General features: G+C 33.2%; 1 protein-coding gene across 2 annotated transcripts in view; it reads right to left on the minus strand.

Moving 5' to 3' along the window:
• CHD1 (chromodomain helicase DNA binding protein 1) overlaps nucleotides 1-27,597 on the minus strand; it is a 72,760-nt gene that overhangs the window by 24,554 nt on the left and 20,609 nt on the right. For both annotated transcript variants that reach the window (XM_026498565.4, XM_026498564.4), the window contains exons 3-22: nucleotides 23,315-23,516; nucleotides 22,234-22,341; nucleotides 21,365-21,429; nucleotides 19,268-19,417; nucleotides 18,858-19,129; nucleotides 17,316-17,541; nucleotides 16,623-16,723; nucleotides 16,222-16,400; nucleotides 15,231-15,358; nucleotides 14,562-14,778; nucleotides 13,800-13,889; nucleotides 12,584-12,774; nucleotides 11,639-11,827; nucleotides 10,150-10,312; nucleotides 9,154-9,306; nucleotides 6,400-6,471; nucleotides 5,807-5,956; nucleotides 2,632-2,780; nucleotides 1,724-1,820; nucleotides 1,525-1,620 (exon numbers count right to left, since the gene is read on the minus strand). In XM_026498565.4, the coding sequence (XP_026354350.2) occupies nucleotides 1,525-1,620; nucleotides 1,724-1,820; nucleotides 2,632-2,780; nucleotides 5,807-5,956; nucleotides 6,400-6,471; nucleotides 9,154-9,306; nucleotides 10,150-10,312; nucleotides 11,639-11,827; nucleotides 12,584-12,774; nucleotides 13,800-13,889; nucleotides 14,562-14,778; nucleotides 15,231-15,358; nucleotides 16,222-16,400; nucleotides 16,623-16,723; nucleotides 17,316-17,541; nucleotides 18,858-19,129; nucleotides 19,268-19,417; nucleotides 21,365-21,429; nucleotides 22,234-22,341; nucleotides 23,315-23,516 (2,998 nt within the window). The remainder of the gene's footprint in view (nucleotides 1-1,524; nucleotides 1,621-1,723; nucleotides 1,821-2,631; nucleotides 2,781-5,806; nucleotides 5,957-6,399; nucleotides 6,472-9,153; nucleotides 9,307-10,149; nucleotides 10,313-11,638; nucleotides 11,828-12,583; nucleotides 12,775-13,799; nucleotides 13,890-14,561; nucleotides 14,779-15,230; nucleotides 15,359-16,221; nucleotides 16,401-16,622; nucleotides 16,724-17,315; nucleotides 17,542-18,857; nucleotides 19,130-19,267; nucleotides 19,418-21,364; nucleotides 21,430-22,233; nucleotides 22,342-23,314; nucleotides 23,517-27,597) is intronic.

Genomic DNA, 27,597 nt, shown 5'->3' on the forward strand with positions numbered 1-27,597 from the left:
AAACTGAATGAAAAAAAACCTATGCTTATCCTGTGTTAAGAAATGACACTGCAGGGGCGCCTGGGTGGCACAGCGGTTAAGCGTCTGCCTTCAGCTCAGGGCATGATCCCAGCGTTCTGGGATCGAGTCCCACATCAGGCTCCGCCGTTATGAGCCTGCTTCTTCCTCTCCCACTCCCCCTGCTTGTGTTCCCTCTCTCACTGGCTGTGTCTATCTCTGTCAAATAAATAAATAAAATCTTCAAAAAAAAAAGAAATGACACTGCAAATAGTGTTCATTCTCTCGTATCTTTGTTTTTTTTATTTTAAAGATTTATTTATTTGAGAGAGTGCAAGCGTGCGTGCATGGAGCGGGCAGAGGGAGAGAATCTTCAAGCCGACTCCCTACTGAGTGCAGGGCCTTACATGGGGCTCGATCCCAGGACCCATGAGATCAGGACCTAAACGGAAACCAAGAGTTGGATGCTTAACCGACAGCCATCCAGGTGCCCCGTGTCTATTTTTTTAAATGTGATGAAAGCCCTAAAGCCAGCAAGATAGGAGTATTAACTCAGTGGTATAAAAGTAATCTGTATTTACTTTACTTAGCTTATCAGTGACATTTTTTCAAACTTCCAATTAGTCAAGTTAAAAACAAATAGTATAATAATGTAGAGTTAATCAGACCATACCCAGAATAAGTATCGGTTCCAGAAACCTTTACTTCTCCTCAAGATTAAAGAAACAGTCCACTAACTAATCTCCCCGCTTTTAATTCTTGCTCCATTACAGTATATATCCACATTGCAGCCAGAGTGATCCACGAAAATCATAAATGTTTTTATTCACTGCTGTGTCCCCGTGCATGGCACACATCAGGTGCTCAATAAATACTTGTTGAATGAACAAATGACACAAACTGAACTGCTCTCCTTAAAACCTCAGTTCGTGGAAAATGGCTATAGAGGAGCCTACCTCTTTATACTAAACAACTGGCATACAAATTACTCTATGAGGTTACGTTGCTTTAGGACTCCTTGCAACCTTTTAGCCCTCACCAAACCAGGGATATTTATAAGTACTAACAGGAGCTCATTGCTTACATGGACTGATTAACTTGAGTTTTCTTAGGTGTGATAATGCTTAACTTAATCTAATGTCAAAAACTGCTCCAACAAACATTAGCTAAAAGTCTTCTGCCATAGAAATGTCCTAAGAGATCATGTTCATTCATTTACCCAAATATTTGAGGATGTACTATTTGCCAAGCGCTTCTTTAGATGTTAATTAGAATAACAGCCCTCCTCATTCCACTAAATGTACCTATTCACAAATGATTTGGTCCTTTTCAAAACAAGTTGCTACTGGTTTGTCATAATAAGGGAGAAAAATTTTCATACACCGTAACAAATTTTAAGACAAAAATGTTAAGAAATTATCATGCTCATTGTGCTTAAAGAGATTAACATGAAATGACAAAAAAAAAAATCACTCCCTCTCAATTTAGATAATTTGAAGGAAAAATTAAAAAGAAAGAAAAATCTACCTTGAATTGGGAAAGCAATTCATCTCCTACAGTTAAAGGGCCTGGTTCATTTTCATGAGTTTCAGCCCTCTTCAAGATTTCATCTATATCCATTTCCTGTAATTAGAAAGAAATCCTTAAGTATACTTTCATATATTTTGAAGTAAATATACCTTATACTTTTAAGTTTAAAGAAGACATTTGAGGCAAGTTTTTTTACCTGGGGCTCTTGTTCTTCTCCTTCAGGTTCCTTAAAAAGTTCCTCAGCGCCAAACTTTAAAATGGCTGACAATTCTTCTTTATTGAAAGGAGTAGAACTGGGTCAAGAAAAACAAATAAAAATGCTTAATACTAACAGTTAACAATTTAATATTTACATTGCACTTTTATACATTATTGATATAGTCAACTTTATATAAGTTATATGACAGAGTTAGGTGAAGTATTATAAGTTCACTGTTAAGAACTTGAAACTTGTCAGTTAAAGGAATTTCTCCCAAGATTTATAAAACTTGAGTGGTAAAATCAGTACTGAATGTATGCTTTTTTTTTTTTTAAAGATTTTATTTTTATTAATTTGACATAGAGAGACAGCCAGCGAGAGAGGGAACACAAGCAAGGGGAGTGGGAGAGGAAGAAGGAGGCTCCTACCAGAAGAGCCTGATGTGGGGCTCGATCCCAGAACGCTGGGATCACGCCCTGAGCCAAAGGCAGACGATTAACGACTGCGCCACCCAGGCGCCCCTGAATGTATGCTTTTGACTAAAAATTACTCTAGTGCTTTAAAAAATTAAAAAATTACAATACTAAATATGATACCTCAAAGATCTGCTTATAGCATATAACATTTCAGGAAAATGAGTGTAGAATGATTCTAAATGACTTTTTTTTTTTTTTTAATATTAAAGTAACTACCAGGGCGCCTGGGTGGCTCAGTTGGTTAAGCATCTGCCTTTGGCTAAGGTCATGATCTCAGGGTTCTGGGATAGAACCCCATGTCATCAGGCTCTCTGCTCAGCAGAAGTCAGCTTCTCCCTCTCCCTCTGCTCTTCTCCCCCTACCCATGGGTCATGTTCTCTCTCTCCCAAATGAAAAAAATCTTTCAAAATAAATAAATAAAGTAACTACCTTGAGGGGGCAGAACCTGTATGTAGTACTGTCTTCCCAGTTGTGTCCATTCTCTGAATCACAAGGTGATCTAAAACCATCTTCTTTTTGGCCCTTTCAAGTATATCCTCTTCAACTGATCCCTTCGTAACTAGACGATAAATATTCACCTGTAGATACACATGATGAAACATAAAATGTATTAAAAGGGATTGATTTTGCTAATCTGAAACACCCAAATACTGCACATAGAGGGAAGCTCATCCTACATGAAATTCTCACTGGTCAAAATAAAAATTAAAAAATATATACCAATATATATAAAAGCTAAATTTCTTCAGTTTAAAGATTATTTTGAGGTTGTGTCTTTCTTACATTTTGGTTAGAAGATTTTTATTTGCTTATTTTTCTTTTTTAAAAGCAACGACAGTAATTTTTAAATTACCTTTTAGCTGAGAAAAAAGTGGGAAAAAGTGGTAAATATATGACAACTTACACCAGTTCCATTAATTCTGATTAATGTTTCATATTCCACATAATCCAAAATTCTGTGAACCATTCCCCAGGTTAATGATGAAATCCTGCCACAAGACAAAGCTTTCCAAAACAGACAAAAATTGATGTGTAGAAATTTTGCCCTATTTCTCAAGGTCAGCAGTTCTATATCAAATAGTACCACTATACAGAGATATTTTGAAAATCTATGGGAGCATTTTTATAGTCTTTGAAATCATTAGGTGGGCTTACCAGTACTTAAGAGCACTGGGACTTGGGACACTAGACATTCTGCGTTAAACTGGACATTCAGGCACAAAGAAAAAGTATCCTGAGTCTTTCAAGTCTTAAAAATGATTTTTAAAAACTTTTAAAATTATTTTGAGTTTAAATTTGAACTCCATTTTAAGGTAAACAAGAAGAGTTCTAATGAAGTTATAATACATTAGTTTTTTTCAGCATTATAACTACTGCATAAACCAGTATATAACTGGATATCCTTTTATTTAGATCTCTAAGTTATTTCCAAATGTGTGCAGTACTGGTGTCACCAATAAAATGCATCTGTATTACTCATCTATACTCATTTTGTAGTTGTTGTCATGTAAATATTTAATATGAGATATGAAATACCTTGTGTCAGATTTAGAACCAAATATTAGTAAAACCTCAGGTATGGGCATGATTTCACACATATGTGGAATTTGAAAAAACTAAAATGATCATGGGGAAAAAGAGAAGCAAACCAAGAAACAGACTCTTAACAACAGAGAACTGATGGTTTCCTTGGGGAAGTTGGGGGGGGTTAAATAGGTGATGGAGATTAAGGAGGGCACCTGTTGTGATGAGTACCAAGTGTTGTATGGAAGACTTGAAGCACTATAATGCTCACCTGAAACTAATAATACACTGTATGTTAACTAAAATTTAAATAAAACCTTAAAGAACAAACAAAAAACAGCCAGGTACAGGAAGCATAGGAATCTTACTATAATACACCAATAATGAAATAATAGAGAATATATCTCAATAATCATTAATAAAAATATGTATTCATATTTATATATTTTAAATGTATTAAGTGATAATTTATTAAATAATTATATTTTAAAATACAGTAATATTTATATCAATTTATTTCTTAAAAGTATTGTAACATAATAGTAAGAAATCTGTGTTACAATTATTTTATGATCTTCCTCAGATAATTCTTCCCAGAGGTCTACCACGCAACTTTCTATAGTATTTTATCTAACTGGTTCTTCTAATGTATCCTCTATTTTCTATCCCCTATTTAGAAAATGTGGTGGCCTATAAGTAGTATTTAAGTAGTATAAATGGAATAGGAGTCCAGCCATGTGTTGCGGATTTCAGTATGGGAGTTATCGGTTTAGTGCACTAACCACTATTCCCCATCTCATTCATAAAACAGGGCTATTTTGACTATTCACATATACATTAGGCCCAGCTCACCTGTGAGATTATCTTACTTCCTCACCATCTCCTGACGGTCTATAATTTATCTTGGCATGTTATTATCCCTACTTCAAGTTTGCCTCCCTTTATAATGTGCAAGTAAGTGTTATTATCTAATTTTAATACTAATTTCTATTCTCTTACACACCAATATACCCCGATCTTTGCTTCCTTTGTGCCTCCTATGCAGAATGAGTCCTGCTCTTATTTTCTCAACTCTAAATTCTTTATATCGTAGTGTAGTCCTATCTATTAAAACATGTATTTTTTAAAAAGAGTTTTATTTAAAAAATAAATAAATAAATAGAGTTTTATTTTGTTTTGTTTTACCTAAATTGCTATTAGGGCATTCAAATTATTTTCAAATTCATGTATCCAATTCCAGGAAAAGGGGGTGCTAAAAACAGCTGTTGTAAAAAGGGGTCACTAGGTCTGATGATGTGAAGAACCACTACTGTAAATACAAGCTTTCACTTAGGGGTATGCAATGTTGTTTCAGAGTATAAAAAATTACAGAAAGAAGCATAATGTATTTCTGAGGAGACTTTTATGAGAATTATTTGGATAAAATACTCTTTCAATTTAAAATTATGGACATATTTTTCAGTAGAAAACATGAAATCTTAAAAAGGTAATATAAATGTGCTAAGTCTTTCTGTGCTACTTGTTTGTATCTCCTGCTTTGCAGAAGTTTGAGAAGCACTATTCTAGACAGAAGTAAATGAATTAAAATACAAGGACCAAGGCATCAGAATGATGACAGATGGTTTTTCTCAAGGCCTATTACAACGGTATCAGATAGCTGTACAAAAACTATAAAATGAGAAAGGCTTTTTTGCATAAAGAATCTTATAGGTAAATGGATAAAATACAAGTTAACAAAAAGGTAGCAAGCGATATACTAAGCAAAATCTCTTTCAGTACTTAAAATAATAAAGGTATTTTAAAGTTTATGTTTTGAGTGAAAAACACTGGTACTCTACAGCTGTTAACAGAATGTATGATTAAAAGAGAGCACATAATCCGATTTTGGCATAGTTACTTCAAGTCTGCCAGACCTTCCAGGTGATTTTGGTAAATCTGAGTTCTTTAGTACTTTACCTGTTAAAGAGCAACATGACTGTGTTCCAAGGATTTGACCAGGAAGATAAACCAAAATCACTTCCAAACACTGATGATCATGAAAAAAAGAATCTAAAAGAAAAATAGAAGAAAAAAAAAATACCTGTTTCTTCTGCCCAATTCGATGAGCTCTAGCCTGTGCCTGAAGATCATTTTGTGGATTCCAATCAGAATCAAATATAACAACAGTGTCAGCAGAGGCTAAATTAATTCCCAAGCCTCCAGCTCTTGTGGAAAGCAAAAAGCAGAAATCCTGTAAGGAATTATAAATAGGCTCAATTTTAAATTCTTCTAACTGTGATTGTGAATAATCATTAGAGAATTTTACAATTGATTTTTTGAATTTAAAAGTATTTTACCAATAAAAGTAAAAGGTAGTTATAAAAAAATACTAATAAAATACAAAAACCTCTAGCAAAACCAATCAACAAGACTCCTAAATACAAATATACATGGGAATAATATACACCAAATTTAAAAAATTCTAAATGAAAGTGGGCTAATTTATTTTGAATCAAATTAACTGTCCTATCTGAAACAGTATTGCTAAGAGAAGGTAAAGTTCTTCAGATTTAACATAGAATATTGATTTCAAAACCTCACTTATAAAGCAAAACTGGGTAACAAGATTTAAAAAAAAAAAGCAGATACAACTAAAATTTATAAAATAAATTACAATTTTAAAAGTATTCATACCTCTGATCCTTCAGCATTAAAATGATCTAGAGCTTGTTTTCTCAGCTCCCCTTTTATTGATCCATCTAATCTCTAGAATAAAACACATTAAAATACTGCATATAACAGAATCAAATATTTTAAAAAGATATTAAAATCAACAATGAAATTAAGTATGAAAAAGCAGTATGCCTTTCGCTAAGACTATAAGAGTATAAGGTACCTATTAGGTAAGAAGACAATGCCCAGGCATTCTGTCTCTCAAGTCTGTGCTCTTAACAATTAAAACTATTTCCCAAGATAGTAACAGTAAGTAATGGCAATGACTATCATTCTGCCTGGGTCTCCTTGTAAGACATTTTACACATGAATGAGTACACAGCTGTATACCCAAAGCAAGGTACATGACACAATGTACCACGATATACTCTCATATGTTAAAATCTATTCCCTTTTTTCAAAAGTTGGTACAACTCATTAAATTGATTCCCAGATCTATTAATAGGTTATAGACCACAGGTTTATAAATGATGGTTAAGTCCAGTGTGGTTACTGGACCAACAGCCATCAGTGTCATCTGAGAACTTAGAAATGCAAATTTTTGAGCCCCATCCCAGATCTACTGAATCAGAAACTCTGAGAAAGAGGTCCAGGGGCACCTGGTGGCTCAGTCGGTTAAGTGTCTGCCTTTGGCTCAGGTCATGATCTTAGGGTACTGGGATCGAGCCACATGTAGGGCTCCCAGCTCAGTGGGGAGTCTGCTTCTCACCCTCCCACTGCCCCTCCTCCCTGCTCATGTGGTGTGCGCTCTCTCTCTCAAATAAATAAATAAAATCTTTTTTAAAAACTTAAAAAGAAAGAAAGAAAGAAAGAAGGAAGGAAGGAAGGAAGGAAGCAAGCAAGCAAGCAAGCCAGGGAGACAAAAGAGAAAGGAAGGAAGGAAGGGAGGGAGGGAGGGAAGAAGGGAGGAAGGGAGGAAGGGAGGAAGGAGTCCAGCAAAAGCCCCTGATTAAGTTTGGAAGTCACTGACTTGGGGCACCATGGGTTCTAGTCAAACAACCCAAATTTGACTGACCTCAGTATTCATGGGTGCCTGGGCAAGTGATTTGACTTTTCACCTTGTTAAGTTTCTTTCTCAGGGAATGAATAGTAGTACTTCCTTCACAAAATTCAGAGCATTCAGTGAGAGAACACAGTAAAACACTTAGCTCAGTGTCAGACATATACTGAGTGCCTACTAAACATTAGCTGATGTCCAAAATCAAAAAAAATTTAAATAGTGCTATTTGTTTCTTTTTCATTAACACTTACAATTAGTAAAGATTTTTTAAAAAACAGTAGGTATATCGTTTATTGAAATATGACCTAAACCAAAAGAATGGTAAAAATAATTTTATCTGGGAATTAATCTGGGAATGAGAAGGGATTAGGGGCAGAGAATTGCTGATAACAAGCACTTCTTCACTATTTGTTTTGTTTGACCATGTACATATAATAGTTTGTCTAAAAACAACCAACATAGGGTTGGGATGGGGAAAGAGGATGGGATGGAGAAATGTGGTGATAGCTAAAGGGTACAGTTTCTTTTTGAGGGGACAAAAACATTCTAAGATTGTGTTGATAGCTGCCCAACTCTGTGTATTTTAATCAGATAATTGTACACTTTAAATGGACGAATTGCATGGGAAGGAAATTACATTTCAATAAAGCTGTTAAGAAAATCAAACAATGATGATTTTTCCATACTTTTCCCCTAGCCTGAATGACTACATATTTCTCAATCATGTTCGTATCACCAAAAATCTGTCCTTCAAAGCAGACATTACCAGAGTTGTAACGTTATTTTTATTTGTAATTACCTGATTAATGTCTATCTTCCATATTACGATGTAAGCTCCAACAGAGCAGGGATTATATCTGTTGAGATTCATCATTGTAATTCTGCTTCTATTGTATTTCCTGCACTAAATATATATCATTTACTAGTTATATGAGTGTTCGCTAGGTTCTAGGCAGTGTTCATAAAAGGATTAAATAAGGATTAAATAAATTATTAGAAAGTACTGAGACTAGCACCTGTCTCTTAACGTTAAACATTCACATTAGCTTTAATTACAGTGAATGGATCTCAAATACTGAATAGATGGAATATAAGACCGTTCTGGTCTTTAGTACCTTCCTTAGAGTCATCTACAGTTTTACTCAGCAAACTATGTATTAGAATAACTATGAGAACATTATTCTTCAGAATCTGTAACAGTCCTGATAACACTCACAAGGACTGCTCTCTCTTTCCCTTCCTCAAACTAAAGCCTAATACATAAAACTGCCCATTTAGATTTGGGCACAGAAGAGAAGTACAGAATTAAAATAAAAATTAGAGAAAAGAAAAATTGCTTTGCTGCTAAATATAAGGTCAAGAAGAAAAAAAAGGAATAATTACAAATAGAATTCTTTTTTTTTCCCAGAGAGGAAGAGAGAGAGGAGAGTAGGAGGGACAATCTTAAGCAGTCTCCACACCCAGTGCAGAGCCTGACGTGGGGCTCAATCACAAGACCATGAAATGACCTGAGCCAAAATCAAGAGTCAGGAAGCTTAAATGACTGAGCCACCAGGCACCCCACAAACAGAAATTTTTAAAACAGATATATTATCTTAAAAGTACAGTTTATATAAAAATCCCTAATTTGCAGAATAATTTCAAAGGTAATTTTGTAGAACACGCTCAACTATCAGATGAAATTTAAGTCAACAACAAAAAAATGAAATGCTTACTTGAAAGGGGAATTGACGGTATTTTAAATATTCTGCAAGTATATCTAACATCCGCACCATTTGAGAAAAAATAAGAACTCTATTGCCTCGTTCTCTTAGGCGAATTAACAGTTTGTCAAGAAGAATCAATTTTCCGCTACTACGGATTAAGTGCTAGAAACAATTAATTACAACTGTTAGAACATGTGAGAAGAATCAATCAAATGAAACAAATACTCTACTTAACACTTCATCTTCTTTCATTTAAAATCAAAATGTTATGTTTTCATAATGTTGGGAAACAGTTTACTCCAGTTTTCAAAATGTTCTAGGACCTTTCTAGGATCACTTTGATCTATGCAAGCTACGATTTTCCTTGCCACTCAGCACCTAGGCTTTCGTCATGTTTTGGAGGTAAGGGGATGGGGGAGCAGTTTCACTTTATTTGCTAGTTATTACACTACTTCTCCAAAAATCCTTGAAAAACAATACACTGAAAAGAAGCAGCAACTAAGCAACTAAAGGTTTCAAAAGAGTAAGAAAACATATTTTAACTTATATACATCACTGAACCTAGCATTCTAAAGCACTACTGTGGCTGATGGCATTTGTGCCTTCTTCATACTTCTCGTTTATCTTCCAGAAGTGACAGGAATGGCAAAATCTGAGGTCAAGATGTCTTTCTCATGACTACCATCTGCCATATCACAAATCCAGCACATTCACTGATGTGAATTTTTGTCAATTAAGAATATACTAAGGGACTTCTGCTGGATAAATCTTGGTAGTCCATACAAATCCATTTTTAGAAAAATAATCAAAATAATTAATTGGATAAATTATAATTTTGAAGGCTTTTTTATAAAGACTAAAAAAACCTCATTATTTAATTGTACCATAACCAAAGAGAAATTCCAACCACTACATTAAAGCCTTGTGCCATTTTCAGTTATAACTGCAATAAGCATTTCTACAATTTTATTTTACCATAAAGTAACAATATTTTAAAATCCTTACTTGTAAGGCCTCCTGTTTATTATAGAATTCATTATTATCTGGTGGTTTAATGAGGTAGCAATGGTTACAACATTTCTTTAGCTCCATCATAATGTTCAAAAAGCCTGAGGTACTGCCCTTGGAACCTTTGCTGAGGGCTTTGTAATTCCTAGTTAATATCCATCTGTTTAAAGAAAAAAAAAAAAACCACAAAAATGAGGTTTAGCAGAATACTTACCAGGATGAATTCTAAAATCATGAAAAAACAATCAAGCACTAAAGAAAAACTGCATCATTATGAAGTTCACAACTGGATATACAATGGGCCAAACCTCATTCACAAGACTAATAAGCTTCATTCATAAAATTAATGAGAACACAACACATAAGCTGTTATCTGTGCAATATACAGTAACGGCTTAATGTAACATAGTGAGTATAATGTATTAATCCTTTTTCCTCCAAAGTTACTTCAAAAATGGGTCAACTATCATCTATATTGACCTTCCTACAAATTTAACTACATTAGGCAACCAAAACACAGACCTATTAGAAACCTCATGAGCATATACCTGGTTTACCCACACTGCCTTCTCTAATTTACAATTAAATACATATGCAAATTGTAGAAAAATTATGGGTGGTTATTTTACCACTCCAAACTATTTATATAACTATATAAAGTTTCCACTCACTACAATATACTTCGTCTTCTACCATCTTTTATTTGCTTCCTTTTTATAAGGTTAAGTCTTTGAAGGGACTTGAAACAATTTTATCTCTGATTTGCCTCACAATGATAGGCAATGAGGGAAGTGGGAATGGCTAGAGATAAAATAAGACTGGGTATGAGTTGAAAACAAAGCCGAGTGTTGGGAATTTATTATGTCATCCTCTTTTTGTGTACGTTTGAAATTTCCCACAACACAAACCTAAAATTCATGCAATAAATGTATTTCTTTTCCACGAAATAGGTTTCTGAGAATCCAAGTGCATGTAGTAGTGCATTTTATGCGATTAAATGTTTAAATAGCTATTAGGACAAATAATACCTTTTGATTCTTTGAAGTAGTACTGTATAGATCTTACATACAAATTTACCTAAAGTACGATTAATATTCTTCAACAGGGGGCCTAAAATTTTGTTTTAAAGTTTCTTTTTCTGGCCTCTACCTCTGTCAATTATGTAATTATCATAACTACAAAATAATGCCTTAGTATCACTAACACTTAAGAAGTATTGACACTTAACAGCCCTCTATATGGTAACAGAGCATAAAACAGACAAACGCAATTAATCATGAATCAGTCTTAGGTTACCCATGATCTTGAACATGGCATTCAATCTCTCTTTGCTTCAAGAGCCCACAGAATAAACCTATTCTAAAATTCAAGAATTGTTTTTGCTCTAAGAACCTATTGCAGGGTGGGGGGACACTTCGATGAGACAAGGTTACAGGGGGTTATTTAGAATTAAATGTCCAGAACATGTGGTCTGTTTACAGCTTACTTGTAATACTGTTTCTGTAAAGCACTCATTTCCATTCTTAAAATCTGCTCAACCTTGGCAGGAAGAGATTTTTCCACATCTTTTTTAACTCTGCGTAACAGAAACGGCTCAAGCTCCTTGTGGAGGCTTGCATAACCATATTCTCTGCCTTTTCCATGTTCTTCTTCAAAATCTTCCCAAGAAGAAAACCTAAAAAATTTAAGAAAGTAGAAGAACCACTGAAAAAAGTCATAGTGCACATGAGATTTTTTAAAGTAGTCATATATAAACAAAATATAGACTTTCAGGAAAAAAGATTTGCTAAGTACTAGTCACTTCAAAGAACTATCCTTCCCAAGAAATCTGTTATGTATTTATATAAATACCTTTATAAAGGTGAAACATAAGTTGTTTTATAAAAATTATGATTCTTTTTAAGCTAAAGACATTAAATAAAATTAAAGTATTTCAAATAAAAAAATTGAAGTATTTTCAAATACAGAATTATCACTAAAATATTTCTCAAAGAATATAATTTTAAAATTCTGAATCTACTGAAAAAAACTGTTTGTCATCTTGAACAAGTCATCTGACCCTTAGTCTAGTTTTCCTCATTTAGAAAAAGGGATTACCAGCACCTTATTATTGTTGTTATTACTATTAAATACTAAGAAGGATGCTGATTCAGTTTTTCAAGCAAATTTTATTTTGAATGGCAAAATCAACTGTTGTAATTTATTACACATGACTCAAACCTGTTTATTTACAAAACTGAAAAATTAAAATACTAGAAATATGAAGTGTTGCATCCCATTTCCTTTTTTTATTTTCCTTCTTAAAAATCTGTGGTCTAATGTTCTAGGGCAATAAAACTTCTTACGGACCTTATTACCTACACTAATTATTTTCCTGCTAAGCTTAACATATAAAATTAATATTAAAACTATATATCCCAATTTATCTTACTTTTCTGGCATAATGAAATGTAGCAAAGACCAGAGCTCTTTGAGGGAGTTTTGTAGAGGAGTTCCAGTAATAAGGAGACGGTGATTGGACTTAAAGTCTATTAAAGTTTTATACAGAAGAGAGTCATCATTCTTTAATCGATGTGCTTCATCTACACCTATAAACGCCCAATTTAGACCTCCAAGGAATGCCTTAAAATGAACAGAATACAGTTAGTATTTTAAGAGAAAAATTAAATTCAAATTATTAAACTAAGGCAAATTAAAATTAAAACCAAACTTCTTTTTTCAAATAAAAATTATATATTATTTCAAGATTTATTGAAACCCTCACATAAAGTAACGCAACATGCAAAACAAAGTTCCTTCCATGACTCATTCACCCACTGGAAAACAGAGAAAAGCAAATGAAAGTTTTTACTAGCTTACACATTCAAAAAAAGGAAAAAGGAAAACAACACTATCATTAAAATGTATCATTTAAAAATTTTCACAAAAGATTTTTAGCTTATGGCCAGCAGAAGCCTCTATTAATGTCAATTTAGAGAAAATATTATATAAATTTGGAAGTATCTTATTCCAAGTGTAGAAATAATTTACTGTATGATTTTTATGAACTGTGGATCTCTAATATATAAACGTGGGTCTCTGACTTAAAACAGAGACATGCCTCATTCTACTTAATTGTTGCCATGACCTAGGAGACAAGCTCATTAACCTCTTTTGAGACCAGATTTTTCTTTCCAATAAAGTAGAAACAGCAGTATCTTATAAAATAGATGGGAATTACTTGAGATATGAACTACAAAGAACTAAATAAACAACATCTATAAAGCATTTAGCATAGTGCTTCACCCAGAGTAGCTTAATTCTTTTAGGTATTTTCCCCCTCTTTAACGATCTTACAAATCAACACACTATGCCAAACTAGTTTTATGTAAGTCAATAGTTGGCAAACTTTCCCTGTAAAGACCCAGATGGTAAATATTTCAGCTTTTTGCAGACAAATGTGTAATGGTCTCTGTCACATATTCTTTGTTTTTACACCATCTAAAAACGTAAAAACCATTCTTAGTTCAAAAGTCATAAAAAATAAACCAGATTTGACCCACAGGATGTAGTTTGCTGACCCATGATTTATCATCTCACCCTATCCACAATATATGGTAAAGGAAAAATGGATATACACCCAACAGAAAAGCATAGGTAATACACACCTTATCCTTCAATAAAATTTCATAAGTTGTTAAAAGTATATTAAATTTTAACCGTTTGGTCTGGGGATGCATCCACTCATGAGTTCTTATCTATCAAGAAATTTTAAAAATAATTTTAAGACAAACATTAAGAAAAGTATACTTTTATTTGAATATCTAAAAAACAAATCCCTTCAAAATACACAAAAAACTGTGTTTATATAAAAAATCATTTTAATTCTTAACACAGTCCAACAAGCTACACTCATCTTACTTATAAATAAAATATAAATACCACAGCATATCAAAACCTATAAAAAATACAGTAGATACGTTTTTAATAAACACTTTCCACTAAAGGAAGTTCTCATTTAACAAAACGTAAGTGATTAATTTATTTAATAACATAGCATTTATGGATGAAATATGCTGTCCGGGTCTGCTTCACAATATTTGGGAGGAAAGTACTCTATAGAGGTACAGATGAAAAAACTGGCAAAGCATTAAAACTGTGAAGTTGGAGATGGGCACACAGAGGTTTATTATACTCTTCTTTCTGCTTTCATGTGTATTTGAAACTTTCCATTAGAAATTACAAAAAAATGTGTTACTACATGAAGTAATGCTCAACTGAAAACTGTTTTTTATTACAATTAAACATGTTTTGAGCACTTACTTTGTGGCAAGTTTTACACTAGAAACGAACACTAAAAAGACAAATAAAATACGTGTCCTCAAAGACAAGTATGTCTAGATTTCTAAATTTGCGGAGGAACAACTTACCATATTTCTGCTGTTAATGTCACCTAAATAAACCACAGCATTCATCTGAGAAGCCCATGTCTGAATTTCCCTTTGCCAGGAAGTAAGAGTGGAGAGTGGTACTACTAACAGAAAAGGTCCATATAATTGATGTTCATGAAACAAGTAGTTCAGAAATGAGATAGTCTGTATTGTTTTTCCAAGGCCCATTTCATCAGCAAGTATGCAACTATTTCCTCTACAAAATTAAAAACAAAAATTATGTATGCAATAGATTCAAATTTATAAAGAAACCTTTTTACACAACCCATGTACAAATTTAAACAGTTAAAATTAATCTGAAAGGTATACAAACAATATACCACTTTTATTAGCTATAAATAATAAATGTAAAGGCCTCTGTCATAGTATAAGAGAAGTAGACGAAGTTTACCATTTTAGTCCAAAGGAAGCTTAAAGATTAACAGTAGTATGAAGATGTGCAGCAATTAAACAGGTTAAACTCAAACTCCACTGGATTTTCCTCTTAGTATGTAATAAGTATTACTTATTACACTAAGGAAATTCAAAAGCCTGCACATAAATACCAAACAGTCTTTATCCTTGACATTGGTGGAAATCTTTTCCAAATCCTGTATTTGTAAAATTCGTATGCCCTCAAATTAAACAGACAATTCAAAATATACTCACTTGCACCAAGAGTGAGCAAGCCAATTTAAACCATTCAGTTGATAATCTCTTAATTCTAAACTCTCATGTCCTCCAATATAGGATGGCTGCTTCTTTAGGGCTACAAATCTCGGCCTTTGTTTTAATACCTTTAGTAAAAATAAATGTTAATGAGAGCTATTAAATGTGAGAATTTTAAAAGATCCAAATCTCAGCTTTTACCATAAACTTTGAAATTTTATCTCAAATTTTCAAGCTCAGAAATTCCATGACTCAAAATATATCTCAGGATTCATTCAAAGAAGACTGTTTTCTCTTACTGTAACAACAACATGGGGTGAAATATTTTGCCCTAAATGATAGAAATAAGTAAGTTCCTGCTGAAATACTTGGGTCTTACACAGTTCACGAATAGCAAGGGCTATGTTAAATGCATTCATTTAACTGATGGTGCAGCCCTGACCTAGAAATAAACCATACAATGGCTAAACTTTATTTCGAAATTACCATTGCAAGTTTAACTCAATCTTGTCTTAAGAAAACAAATTCTAGTAGTATACAGACAGACCCTCAAAACTATTGCTAACAATGTCTCTAAGTATAAAGATCTTATATTAGATAAAGTAGTCCTAGGTACTACTTCTTTTCTTACAGGGACATCCCTCTTTTCTTCCCTACCCTCAAAGAAAATATCCCCTACCTTTTAAAGAAAGCTTATATACCTATTTTCCAAGGAATTTCCCCTATTTGGTCTCCCCAAGACGCTCCTCACACAACTACCACCACCAATTTATCATCTTCCTGACAGTTTCACTCACCAAAACTAAAAGACAGCACCACATCTAAGACCACATAGCAATCATCAGAACATCCTTTCCTCTAAGACCTTTCAACCAATCAGTTCTCTCTGTTAGCGTATCTGAAATCAGGATCCAACTCTCTATTTGGGCTTGTAATATTTATGATGTGTAAATACTATTTTCAGTAATTAAAAATTTCAAACAATACTCACTTTGCAATCTTTAAAAGGAGTGGTTTTTGATTGATTCCTGCTAAAATACTCATCTATGCATGCTTGAAACTTTTTGGAAATTAGAGCTCCATCCTCCCAGCTGCACTCTGAGTATGGAAGGCCCTGCCATTTGCAATAGTAATCAGGATAACCAGCTGCTGACTTCTGATTGGAATGAGCTGTGAGATAAATAAGATATCATTCATTTATTTTCACGTTGAATCTTATCTGAGGACTAATCTTTGGTAAAAAACTACACAAGAAAAATTAGTTATCTGGCTTACAATACCCTATTTACAGTAAGACTAAACTACTGTATTTGATGTGTAAGCAGTAAATTTAAATTTTTTCAGATCAAGCATGGAAAGATAAAAGTTCAGTGAGAATCATTTATTACTAACCAATTATTCGCTCCACTATTTGATACTGTTTGTGTAGATCATCCGTAAGTTCTTGCTGACAGTTATAATACTCCACATCTTCTGGAGAAGCATTTTTCAACCTGAAAGATTATTAATCCAGAAATAGACTTCAAAATCTCCCCTAAATAACCATTCCCCCAAATACTATCTGTAGCACAAAATCTCCCATTTGCAACTTATCACGTGAGTCAGCTGAATAATGAAGAAACTGAAATAGAAATAAAGTGAAGCATCATTAATTTTTAATTTTTAAAATGTATAATTTATAATATATGAGACACACTCTACATGACTATCATTAAGGAGACGTTTAGATATGGCTATTTCAAAAAAGTTTTACCTTCAAATACAATTAAAGTCTACAAATAGTTATTTTAGGTTATTCGATTTTTTTTTAAAGATTTTATTTATTTATTTGACAGAGAGAACGAGCACAAACAGGAGGAGTGGGAGAGGGAGAAGCAGGGTCCCCGCTGAGCAGGGAGCCTAATGCGGGACTCAATCCCAGGACCCTCGGATCAGCCCTGAGCTGAAGGCAGACACTTAACCAACAGAGCCACCCAGGCGCCCCTTAGGTTACTGGACTCTTGACTATGTATTCCTTATTAACAAAAAGCTTAGTAATCATCTCTGAACTGTTAAAAAATTAAGTATAATATAAAACGTATTTACCATCTTTTTGTTTCCTGATCTTTTTTCTTATAATTATCCAATTTTTTCATTCCTCTAACATTCTGCTGCTTAAGGGTTTCTTCTGTCTCCCAAGTATTGTGAATATGGGACCATCCTTTCCATTTAATTAAATATTGGATCTCGCCTGGTTCCTTATTTTTTTCAAATCCTGCATTTGGGTCACCATCTGCTTCAACTGCATAGATGGTTGTAGTAGCACCAGTAGCTGAAAAAGAAAACACAATACATTCCATGTAATTCTGTTATAAGATTGTTTCCTTCAACTCAAAAATTCAAAAATATGAATAGAAAAATATATGCGCTTTTAAATAAGTAAACAATCAAGGAAAACTGTATTGCACATACATAAAAGAAACTTATTTTAGAATGGAAGGATTATCTAATTTAATCCCCTCAGTTTTAAAATTAGAAAAAACAAGGACAGTGGCACACCTAAGATTATACAGCAATTTACAATAACCAATGACTGGCTGCCTGATAACTGGAAATAAAATAATGAAATATCATCTTTAAAAACTCCAAAATCATTATGTTGGAGGTATCTGTACCCTCACGGTTCCATGCAGCATTATTTACAATAGCCAAGACATGGAAACAACCTAAGTATCCCATCAACAGATAAAGAAAATAGGGTACACATATAGAATGGAATACTACTGAGCCACAAATAGAAGGAAATCCTGCTATTTGCAACAATGTGGATGAACACTGAGGGTATTACACTAAGTAAGATAAGTGAGACAGAGAAAGACAAATACCGTATGATCTCACTGACATATGGAATCTAAAACAAACAAAAACCTCATAGGAAAAGAGGTCAGATCTGTAGTTACCCGAGGCAGCTGGCAGATGTGTGTGGGGGGGTAATAATGTAGACGCATACAAACGTCCAGTTGTAAGATAAGTATTGGGGATGTAATGTACAACATAATGACCACAGTTAATACTGCTGTATGGTATATTCGAAAGCTACTCAGAGTAGATTTTAGAAGTTATCATAAGGAAAAAAAATTTCTTTTTTTCTTCTTCTTTATATGAGATGATGGATAAACATAAACTAAACTTATTGTGGTACACATTTTGCAATATATGTAAATTTTTAAAATTTACTCAACACTGTATGTCTTATCTCAATAAAACTGAAAAAAAATGCATATCAAGATAACTAAAAATAACCTACAGATTTGAGATGAAAGAAAAAACATTTAAAATTAACCAAACTATTTGTGAAATTGGAAGTACCTAAATAACAACCATTATTTACGCATGACAACAGAAAAGTTCAAAAACGTAGTTTAAAATTTTTTCTAATTATCTGCAATAAATGAAGTGAAGTGAAGTGGATTATTCCGCGGGTAGAAAATACTCAGGCTAAGCAAAGTACATTTTATAACAAATAAGTACAACAGATGAAAAGCCACCTCTTCACTTTCAAAACTGAAATAACTTCAAGAAATACTTTATTTACTAGTAAATATTACTGAAGCAACCAAACAATAAATATGTTTTTTAAGAAAATACCTCCTTTTCTCCCAATTCGACAATCCATAAATCGTTCTATTGTTTCGAATTCCTCTTCCTCAGGTTGAGGAACATCTTCTCCACAGACTTCCAGTAGATCATCAGAATCTGTTTTCATTTCTTCATCTTCTTTATAGCTAACATTGACAGTTGCTTGGCGACGAGAACTTCTTTTATCATTATCATAATCTTCTTCATCATCTTCCTCCTCAGATGAATCAATCTGTCTCTTTTTTTGTCCAAGAATTTTCTTCCCATTTTTTGCCTTAGATCTAGGTAGCGAAGACCAGGGGACAGAGGTGTTTTAGAAACACTAGCACATAAAACAAGATGAGAGACACTATGTACAAAAAGAATACCTTCTGTAACCAACAATTTTCAGCTTCAAATTGAGAACATGCTATACTTACCTATTTTGAGGTTTTCTGCTTTTAACTTTGTTTTTTGGCTCATAATCAGATTCTGTTTCATCACAACTGCTTTTATCTCTTTCTTCTTCAGATTCTGAATCTGAACCAGATTGAGATGGAGATCCTGACCCAGACATTTGCCAATCTTCACTGTATATAGAATATATAAAGCATGTTTGTTTATCCTTACATTGTATAGCAAATTTTATCTCTGATAAAAGTACAAAAAAAAAAAATCAAACTAAACTACATTTCAGTTACTATAAAAAAAATTTGTTGCTTTTACCCACACCAACACATTAAAATGTGAGCAGAGTAAAAAAATGCTGGAAAATAGTCTTCACAGATTCTCCTATAACTCCAGAGTCTTGTTAATCATTTAGTTATACCTCAATGAATGGCAAATAAGGAAACGTTATTCTGATTATCACTGTGGATGAAAACATAGTACGCTATTTAAAGAATCACAGGGTTTAATTTTGAAAATCTTACATAATTATACCGGCCCTCTCAAAAAAAAAAAAAAAAAAAGATTCTAACCCCTTTCATTTTAATTTTCTGGAGACTGTGATTTTTAAAAATACACAGTCTGAAACTGATTTTTAAAGTAGTACATGTTCATTAAGAAGCCTAAAATACAGTATAGAAAAATATATATAAAAAAAAATCAGTCCATTTTAACCAACAGTTAATGATTACCTTACCTTTATTGCTATTTTTAGTTTACTCAGTCTATTTAATTCTAATATACATGTGGAGAAAAATTACTGGATGCACATGTTAATATTCTGCTGTAATATAAACTTCAAATGGAAGATACATATTAAATTCTTACACATACACACCATATCCTCTCTCACAACTACTGCTTCTACTCCACTCCTCTGTATCTCTTGTGTCAATCATAACTATGTCAAGAGTTACATAAGCAAGCACATATGCTAAAATCCGGTTTATGATAAAAAATGAGGAGCAATTTTTTTTATCTTAATATCTTTTTAGAGTTTGCACATTAGAAGCAGCAATAGGTAGAATATATGAAAGTGTCTCCAATTCATATTTTTATAATACAAAATTTAATGATTTTTGTATCTAACCAAGCTTACCCATCATCCCAAATCATTAGATTTTAAAAATATTACTATGGCTGCACCTCTGCTAAGCTTACAAATTACTAACTCAGGGGAAGAGTTTATACAGCTGATGAGAAACAGTAGTTGAAAATGTACTTCATAAACTAGAAGACATCTGAGAAAATTAACGAGGATGTAGCATAGAAATAAAGGGATATAAAACATGATACGGTAAGATCTATGAAGATGGATGATCCAGTAGATATATATAATAGATAGAATCCAATACGACTGATACACATTAATAGTAGTACCAGAGAGATTTACAGGATAAGAAAATGTCCAGAGAGACAAAATGACTGAATTTTCAGAAACTAGTAACAAAGGGAAATCTTCACATTAAAGATAAATAAATTGAGTGAATAAAGTGGAATAAATAACAAATCCAAAACTAGACACACCAAACTGAAACTGCAGAATATCCAAGACAAGTAGAAAAATAAGACCTAAGACAATAGAATAATATTTTTGACAAAATGAGAAAAAAAATCCAAACCATCTAAATAAATGAACTGAGAATCTGAAGTACTCTTAAACGCTTTCTGGGTCAAGATGTTTAGGAAATTATAGTGAGTTTCTAAATGGTTCTACAGACAAACTAAATTTCATGTGCAGATGAACAGTAAGCTAACTATTAACATAAATACCAAAATTCCACTGGTGCCTACACTTCTACATAGTATTCCCAAGTCATTAAGATTTTCTGATATTATGACCAAGCAGATCTCTGGAGTTTTAAAATACATAGGAGAGAGGGGTTATAAAAGATAAACAAGTGGCACAAACACCTCAAGTCCTCACAGAAAGATAAATATTAAAGATTAATAGTTTAAATTAACCTAATAAGATGGCATGAACCAAGAATTTATAAAAGTATACTTCTGACAATTTTTCATCAGAAAGAAACACAACATCAATAAGGTCTTCCTGATATGAAAGTGACTGGTTGAACAAAATGACATACTCTTTATGCTTTTTCCTTTTGACCTCATTTGATGAGTCATCAGAATCTTCACTGCTGGAGGAATCCTACACAAAAAAGAAAAACAATGTTAATGTTATTAGTGATTAGGATTTCACCATGGTATCAAATTTTTGCTTGTCATACTTTTAACATTCACTTTGCTAATAATGCTAACTGTAAAGCTGTGTTCCCATGTTGTTATATTTGTAGCATTAGTACAGAAAGTAATTAATAATATCTTTATTACAAATTTGTAATATAGCCATTGAAATTAGATTAATATCACAATGTCAGCATTTTGTATAACACCTTAAAACCTACCATCTAGAAACCATTATTGTTGCCTACCATGGCCTCAAAAAGGAATCGTAATTGCTGGTATGTTCAAATTTTTATTTAATATTTTTCTGCCCCATTAGACAATTTTTGATATAGTTCTTTCTGAATGTTTCTGCGCAAACAAACATGCTGGTGTACTTATGTATGCACAAGAACTATACCGTTTAAAGCTACAGCGTATTCTTTTAAAAAGATCTTGTGACTTATTCATATTCCATACAAATGACTTAATAGACATGTTTGTCTACATATGTTTTCATAGTATTCACATTTAGTTTATCTGTAGTTTTGCTGTGATGAGCAAACGCACACACGTGTCTGTTGCTTATTTTGGACTAATCCCTAAAAGTATTATTATTGGATAATATCATACGATATTTCAAGGCTCTTGATACACATACTTAAACGCAGTTATTTCCTCATCCTTTCAAAACACTTACTGTTTCTAATAACTTCATAAATACCTACACCTAGTTAAATGATTGGGCATGTCCATTTTTTAAATAACAGATTCCATAATGAAAACGCACCTCCTCTGATCCACTATTAGATGAAGCTTGCTGCTGCTGCTGCTGCTGCTGCTTCTTGAGCATTGCAGATCTCTGAACGGCCAGAATACTAGGGCTCGATTTCCAAAACTGCAATAGAAATATAGCCAGTGAAAGATGAAATTTTGAAAAAACCGAAAAAAGGTTAGTTAATTTAGTAAACAGCAGTACCAACATCATCACTACCTCCAAATAATAAGTTAAGACTCTTTTCTGTACTCACATCATGTGTAATACAATATTATGGCAATTAAAATAAAATTTTGAGCTTCAGTCGCATATAAAAATTTTACGGTGTGCTGAGTTTCATAAACAATATTAATCAATATATTCTTTGGTGTTGAATATTATTGTCAAAAAACAAAGTGACAATACGTGACACCAGTGCTACTTGAAAAGTGGATGCCTGGTTTTTTAACTGATGTGAGGTAAAGATGAACAGCTTGAGTCAGAATGCACATCAACTATGTCACTAAGTATAGTTTCAGTTCAACTGACTTTTATTTTTATTTATTTATTAGACAGTAAGATTTGCTCCATGACAGAAGCTGTGTGTTGATGTACATTCTGGCTCAAAGATCTTATCATGACTGGTACTCTAACACTACTGTATTCTATTATGAGTTATAGATAGGTTTTAGTAAATCTTGTAGTAGCTTTTTTCAAACAGAATGACCCTTACCCTACTCTACCAAGTATCTTCAAGGAAGAAAGTTTTAGATTCTTCTGCTATTAGCAATTAAGTATCCCCTTTAAAGATACTGAAAGCAGAGATCAGATACTCTAACAGAAAGACCTCACAAAGCCTTTAATTTTTATCTATGAGACAATGAATATTTATGAAACTTAGTTTCTGCCTTAGAAAGTGTTTATTTTGTACTTGCTTGACTGCTTCTCTTCCAAGCCAATCAAGTCCACATACGTTTAACTACAAGTTTAAGAAAGTAAATTTTAATGTTTAAAATTAATGTTTTCTAAAAGCTAGATTAAGAATGCTATAAACCAATGTTATAAATTCTCCCCAAGTAGTACAAGAAATCTATCTTTCAGGATACTTTATTACCTCAGCTCCATCAACTTTCGGTGGTTTTGCTTGGACTTTGTTTTCTCGGGATGTGTCTGATTCCGACTCTGACTGACTGCCGGATTCAGATCCAGATTCAGAGTCACTGCTACCTGACTGGCTACTGCTTCCATCACTACTGCTTCCAGAACTTGAACCAGATCCCGAGCCTGAGGCTGACCCAGAATCATCATCCGACTGGCTACAATTTGAAAATAAACATATTTCAAACAAAATTTACTAGGAATTTAATTTTCCTTAAAAGTCAGCAGAAAACCCCAAACCATTAAGCCTTGTTTATTTTGTATTTCAACACTTCATAGCCAAACAGAAAAAAGAATTAATGTTAATCTATAATAAATGACTTACTTGATAGATTTAGTACAGTTTTGGCGAAAACATTAGCAATCAGATCACAATCTTCCTCCAAGATAATAAGCAAAATCTATCAAACACAGAATCCTGAGCTAGAAACTTGGGAAAACAAGAAATTGAAGCCATAGTCCCTACCCTTAGAAGGCTATTTAGCTATAGGAAATCTAAAGTAGAAATCGTGTGAAGAAAAGGATTAATGTGCTGAAAATTCTCACAGTTTTAGGTAGAAAAAAAATTGTAGCTTGTACTTGTTTTTAAACTGTATCTGTGTTCTACCATCCTGGGGGAAAGTAATTTATTAAAATTAAGCTATGAAAAGGAGTGCCTGGGTGGCTCAGTCGGATAAGCGTCTACCTTTAGCTTGGGTCATGATCCTGGGATCTTGGGGATTGAGCCCCACATTGGGCTCCCTGCTGGGGGGGGGGAGCCTGCTTCTCCCTCTCCCTCTGCTCCTCTCCCCCCCCAACTCGTGCTCGCACTCTAATAAATAAAATTTTTTTAAAAAATTTAAAAAATAAAAAATAAAACTAAGCTATGATAAAATACAATTTACTAAAAGATAAAATCAGTAATTGCTTCTTTGAAAGTATCACTGAATTTGTCAAGGTTCCAGTAATAAATCTGAAATAATAATAAATTCTCACAATCTTTCCTAACCTCTGTATATCACATATGAAAACAATTAACAGTTCACTGAGAAACCACCTTTTTTCCCATTACTAATTTTCAATCCAAAGTAGCCTAGAAATTGTCTGGCCTAAACAGGTGATTGTATGAATTACTATTATTCCCAAGGCCATTTGTTCACATAGTGTTTACATCTGAACTGTTGAAAACTAGGGCATTAAATTCTTTATACACACATACGACTCAGCTTTTGATGTAATTTCACCTAGCTGTATCACAAACAACAGGTAATGTAGTTTAGGTATACAAAGGTAAACTCAAGCTTCATGTCCTCTGCTGTAATTTTCAGAAATACCACCAGATGGAGGTATTACTCTAAGGAAATAGACTGCAATATTAAAAGTATTTATAAAATTTCTCCTTTTCTACAGCAAGGAGTTTAGTATTCACATGGAAACACAGACATAAAAGTTTGAAAGAAGACTTTTGATTCCAAAAGTTAGATACAAATTAAAATGCTTAAAATGCAAACATATGTATATTTTTAAAGTCTGGGAATCGAGTAGAATAAAATTTTCACAGAAACAGCAAAAATTTGCCTTTTAAAGTCTATGATATCAAGATCACTTTTTTTTTAAGATTTATTTATTTTACAGAGAGAAAGAGAGCATGCATCCAAGTGAGAGGAGGAGCAAAGGAAAATGGAAAGAGAATCTTTAACCAGACTCCCCATGAGCACGGAGCCCAACTAGGGGCTCAATCTCTTGACGCTGAGATCATGACTTGAGCCAAAATCAAGACAGATGCTTAACCAAATGAGCCACCCAGGCACCCCACGATCATTTTTGCCACAATTTTTAACCATTGGTCACATGGTTCGCAGATATAAAAACAGTACAGTGCCTTGTAATAAATAAATGAACCCTACCTACCGTATTTTACTGGGGTCCCTCCAGAGAGATTTCAGCATGAATATTGAGAAGGTATTTTTCCTCACATACAATTTTATTTCTCATTTAACCCACTTTCATTTACTCAATAAACTTTACTGACAGTATCATGTATTCCGCACTGGGCAAGACCGAAAGCATACAAAATCCTTACCATTAAAAAACCTCTAACCTGGTATCCGGAGAGACAGTCATGTCAACCAATAAATGTTGTTCTGCACTATTTTTTAGATAACTGATCTAGGTGTATGGGGAGCACTGCATATAACCAAGTCTAATAGAGTAATTAGGGTGAGAAAAGCGTGCAATTGATAGAAAAGGAAAATTGCTTGTAAGCTTTTTGAGGATACCATTTATTATTTCCAGAGTTCGTAACCACGGAACTTTACACAAGTGAGGGTGCTCAGTAGAACTCAAAAAACAGATAAGGACGAATGAATTTGGGGAGCTATCATAGGCCTATGTTCTTGATTATGTCTTGATTAGTCATTCCAGATGAAATGGCTAGTCAAAATTCTTTGTTAATAAATTAAAATTCTAAACAAAAGGAAGCTTTCCCTTCATATTCTTTAGGTTGGAGTAGTTCCGGCTGGAGATAAAAGCAAACAGCCTGAATCTAAGTTACTGTAATGACACAGACCTATTACAGAATGTCTTTACCTTATGTACTGGAAGTATAAAGTATTTATTTTATTTAGTTGTTCTTAGTAGGATTAAGAATATACAAAGATTAAGTAAGAAATATTTTACGTATTGCCATAGAACAATCTCCAGAATATAGTTAAGTAAAAAACAAAAAAACAAGATACAAAACAATGTTTGTGCTTCCTTTGTATAAGGGAAAAAATATACATACTAGCCTATATTTTTAAAATAGCAATAACGAATGGCAGCATAAACCAACAATTGTTAAAAATGGTTATCTACAGAGAGAGGGACAGAGGGAAGATTAGAGGGAACAAGGCTTGAAACGAGTCCTCAGGTTCAAAACATGTAAAAGTTTTACATAATTTTTTAAAAAAGAAAATCTTAAAAAATTTAAGAAAAATAGACACAGGTTCAGGGGGGAAAATCTATTTCAGACATAAAATTTTAAGCTAAAATGTTGAAAAACCTCTCCTTATTAAAGTAATTATTTCATCCCACTGCTGTAACTGCTCCTTCCAGAATAAAAACCTGGGCATGGCCTAACTTTCTTTTATAAGTCTTCAGTGTTTCTATAACAAAGTGTAAAACACCTATAAGGGCTTTCAGGAATTTGTGTTTGCCAGCCTATTTCCAGCCAGTTTCCCACTTAAATCCTTAGTTCTAGCAATGGCAAAAACTACTTGTAATTCTGAGAGCCAGTTTCTCTTTCCACTTCCTGCTTTTGCTCAAGTACTCCCCCCTCACCCCCCCCACGCTATTTAATCCCTACTTGAGCCTCATCTCAGAGGCATTTCTCCAACACTCTCTCCTGACTCCATTATTCTCAATTCAACCTTAAATAAGGTATCCTTCCTCGGCACTTCCAAAACATTATGTACATACCACTACTGTGGTATGTGGCTGTGAGTAGTACACTATGTAATGAACACTGCAGTATTGTTTTCTTTAGTGTTTGTGATATCCTACCTTTCATATTCTACTGTATGTTTCTAGAGTGCTGGGATTTTTACTTGCTGTCCTTTTTATGTTGAACACCAAATGAAGAGCTCAATATGTTTGATGCGTGGATGGATGTACGCATAAACAAATCGAAGATATATATGGGCTCAATTCTTGTATAAAATTCACAAATATAATTTGCTTACAAAAAACATTGCTGAACTCCCACTAACATTTTATTTATTTATGTAACAACCAATACCAATTATCTTCTATACAACATAAGCCACTTAAGAGTTTACTTAAGAGGTACCCTTAATAATTATATTAAATCCCACTAACACATTAACAATAAAGTGGTAGATTAATAGAAACACTGTATTCTTTTCCTCACCTTTCTCAATTTACAAAACAAAACTCACCATAAGTTTATAGGCACTTTGATAAAATTAAATTGTTTTCTGAAGGTAAATTAAATAGGAATACAACATTTAAAATATAAAACAGCAATTCAAATTAAAGTCTCTTTTCAGCCTTGTTTTTACATTTAACTTCAAATATAAACAAGAGAGCAATATAATGAATTACCATATATCTAAAAACCAGCTTCACAATTATCAACTCTTACCAATCTTGTTTCAAATAATCCAGCTTCCCAAACACACACAATTTCAGGCATTTTGAAATTTTATCCACAAATACTTAAGTATTACAAATAAAAAGAAACCAACACTATTTTTAAAT

The sequence above is a fragment of the Ursus arctos genome, unplaced genomic scaffold, assembly GCF_023065955.2.
Source record: "Ursus arctos isolate Adak ecotype North America unplaced genomic scaffold, UrsArc2.0 scaffold_5, whole genome shotgun sequence".
Lineage (NCBI taxonomy): Eukaryota > Metazoa > Chordata > Mammalia > Carnivora > Ursidae > Ursus > Ursus arctos.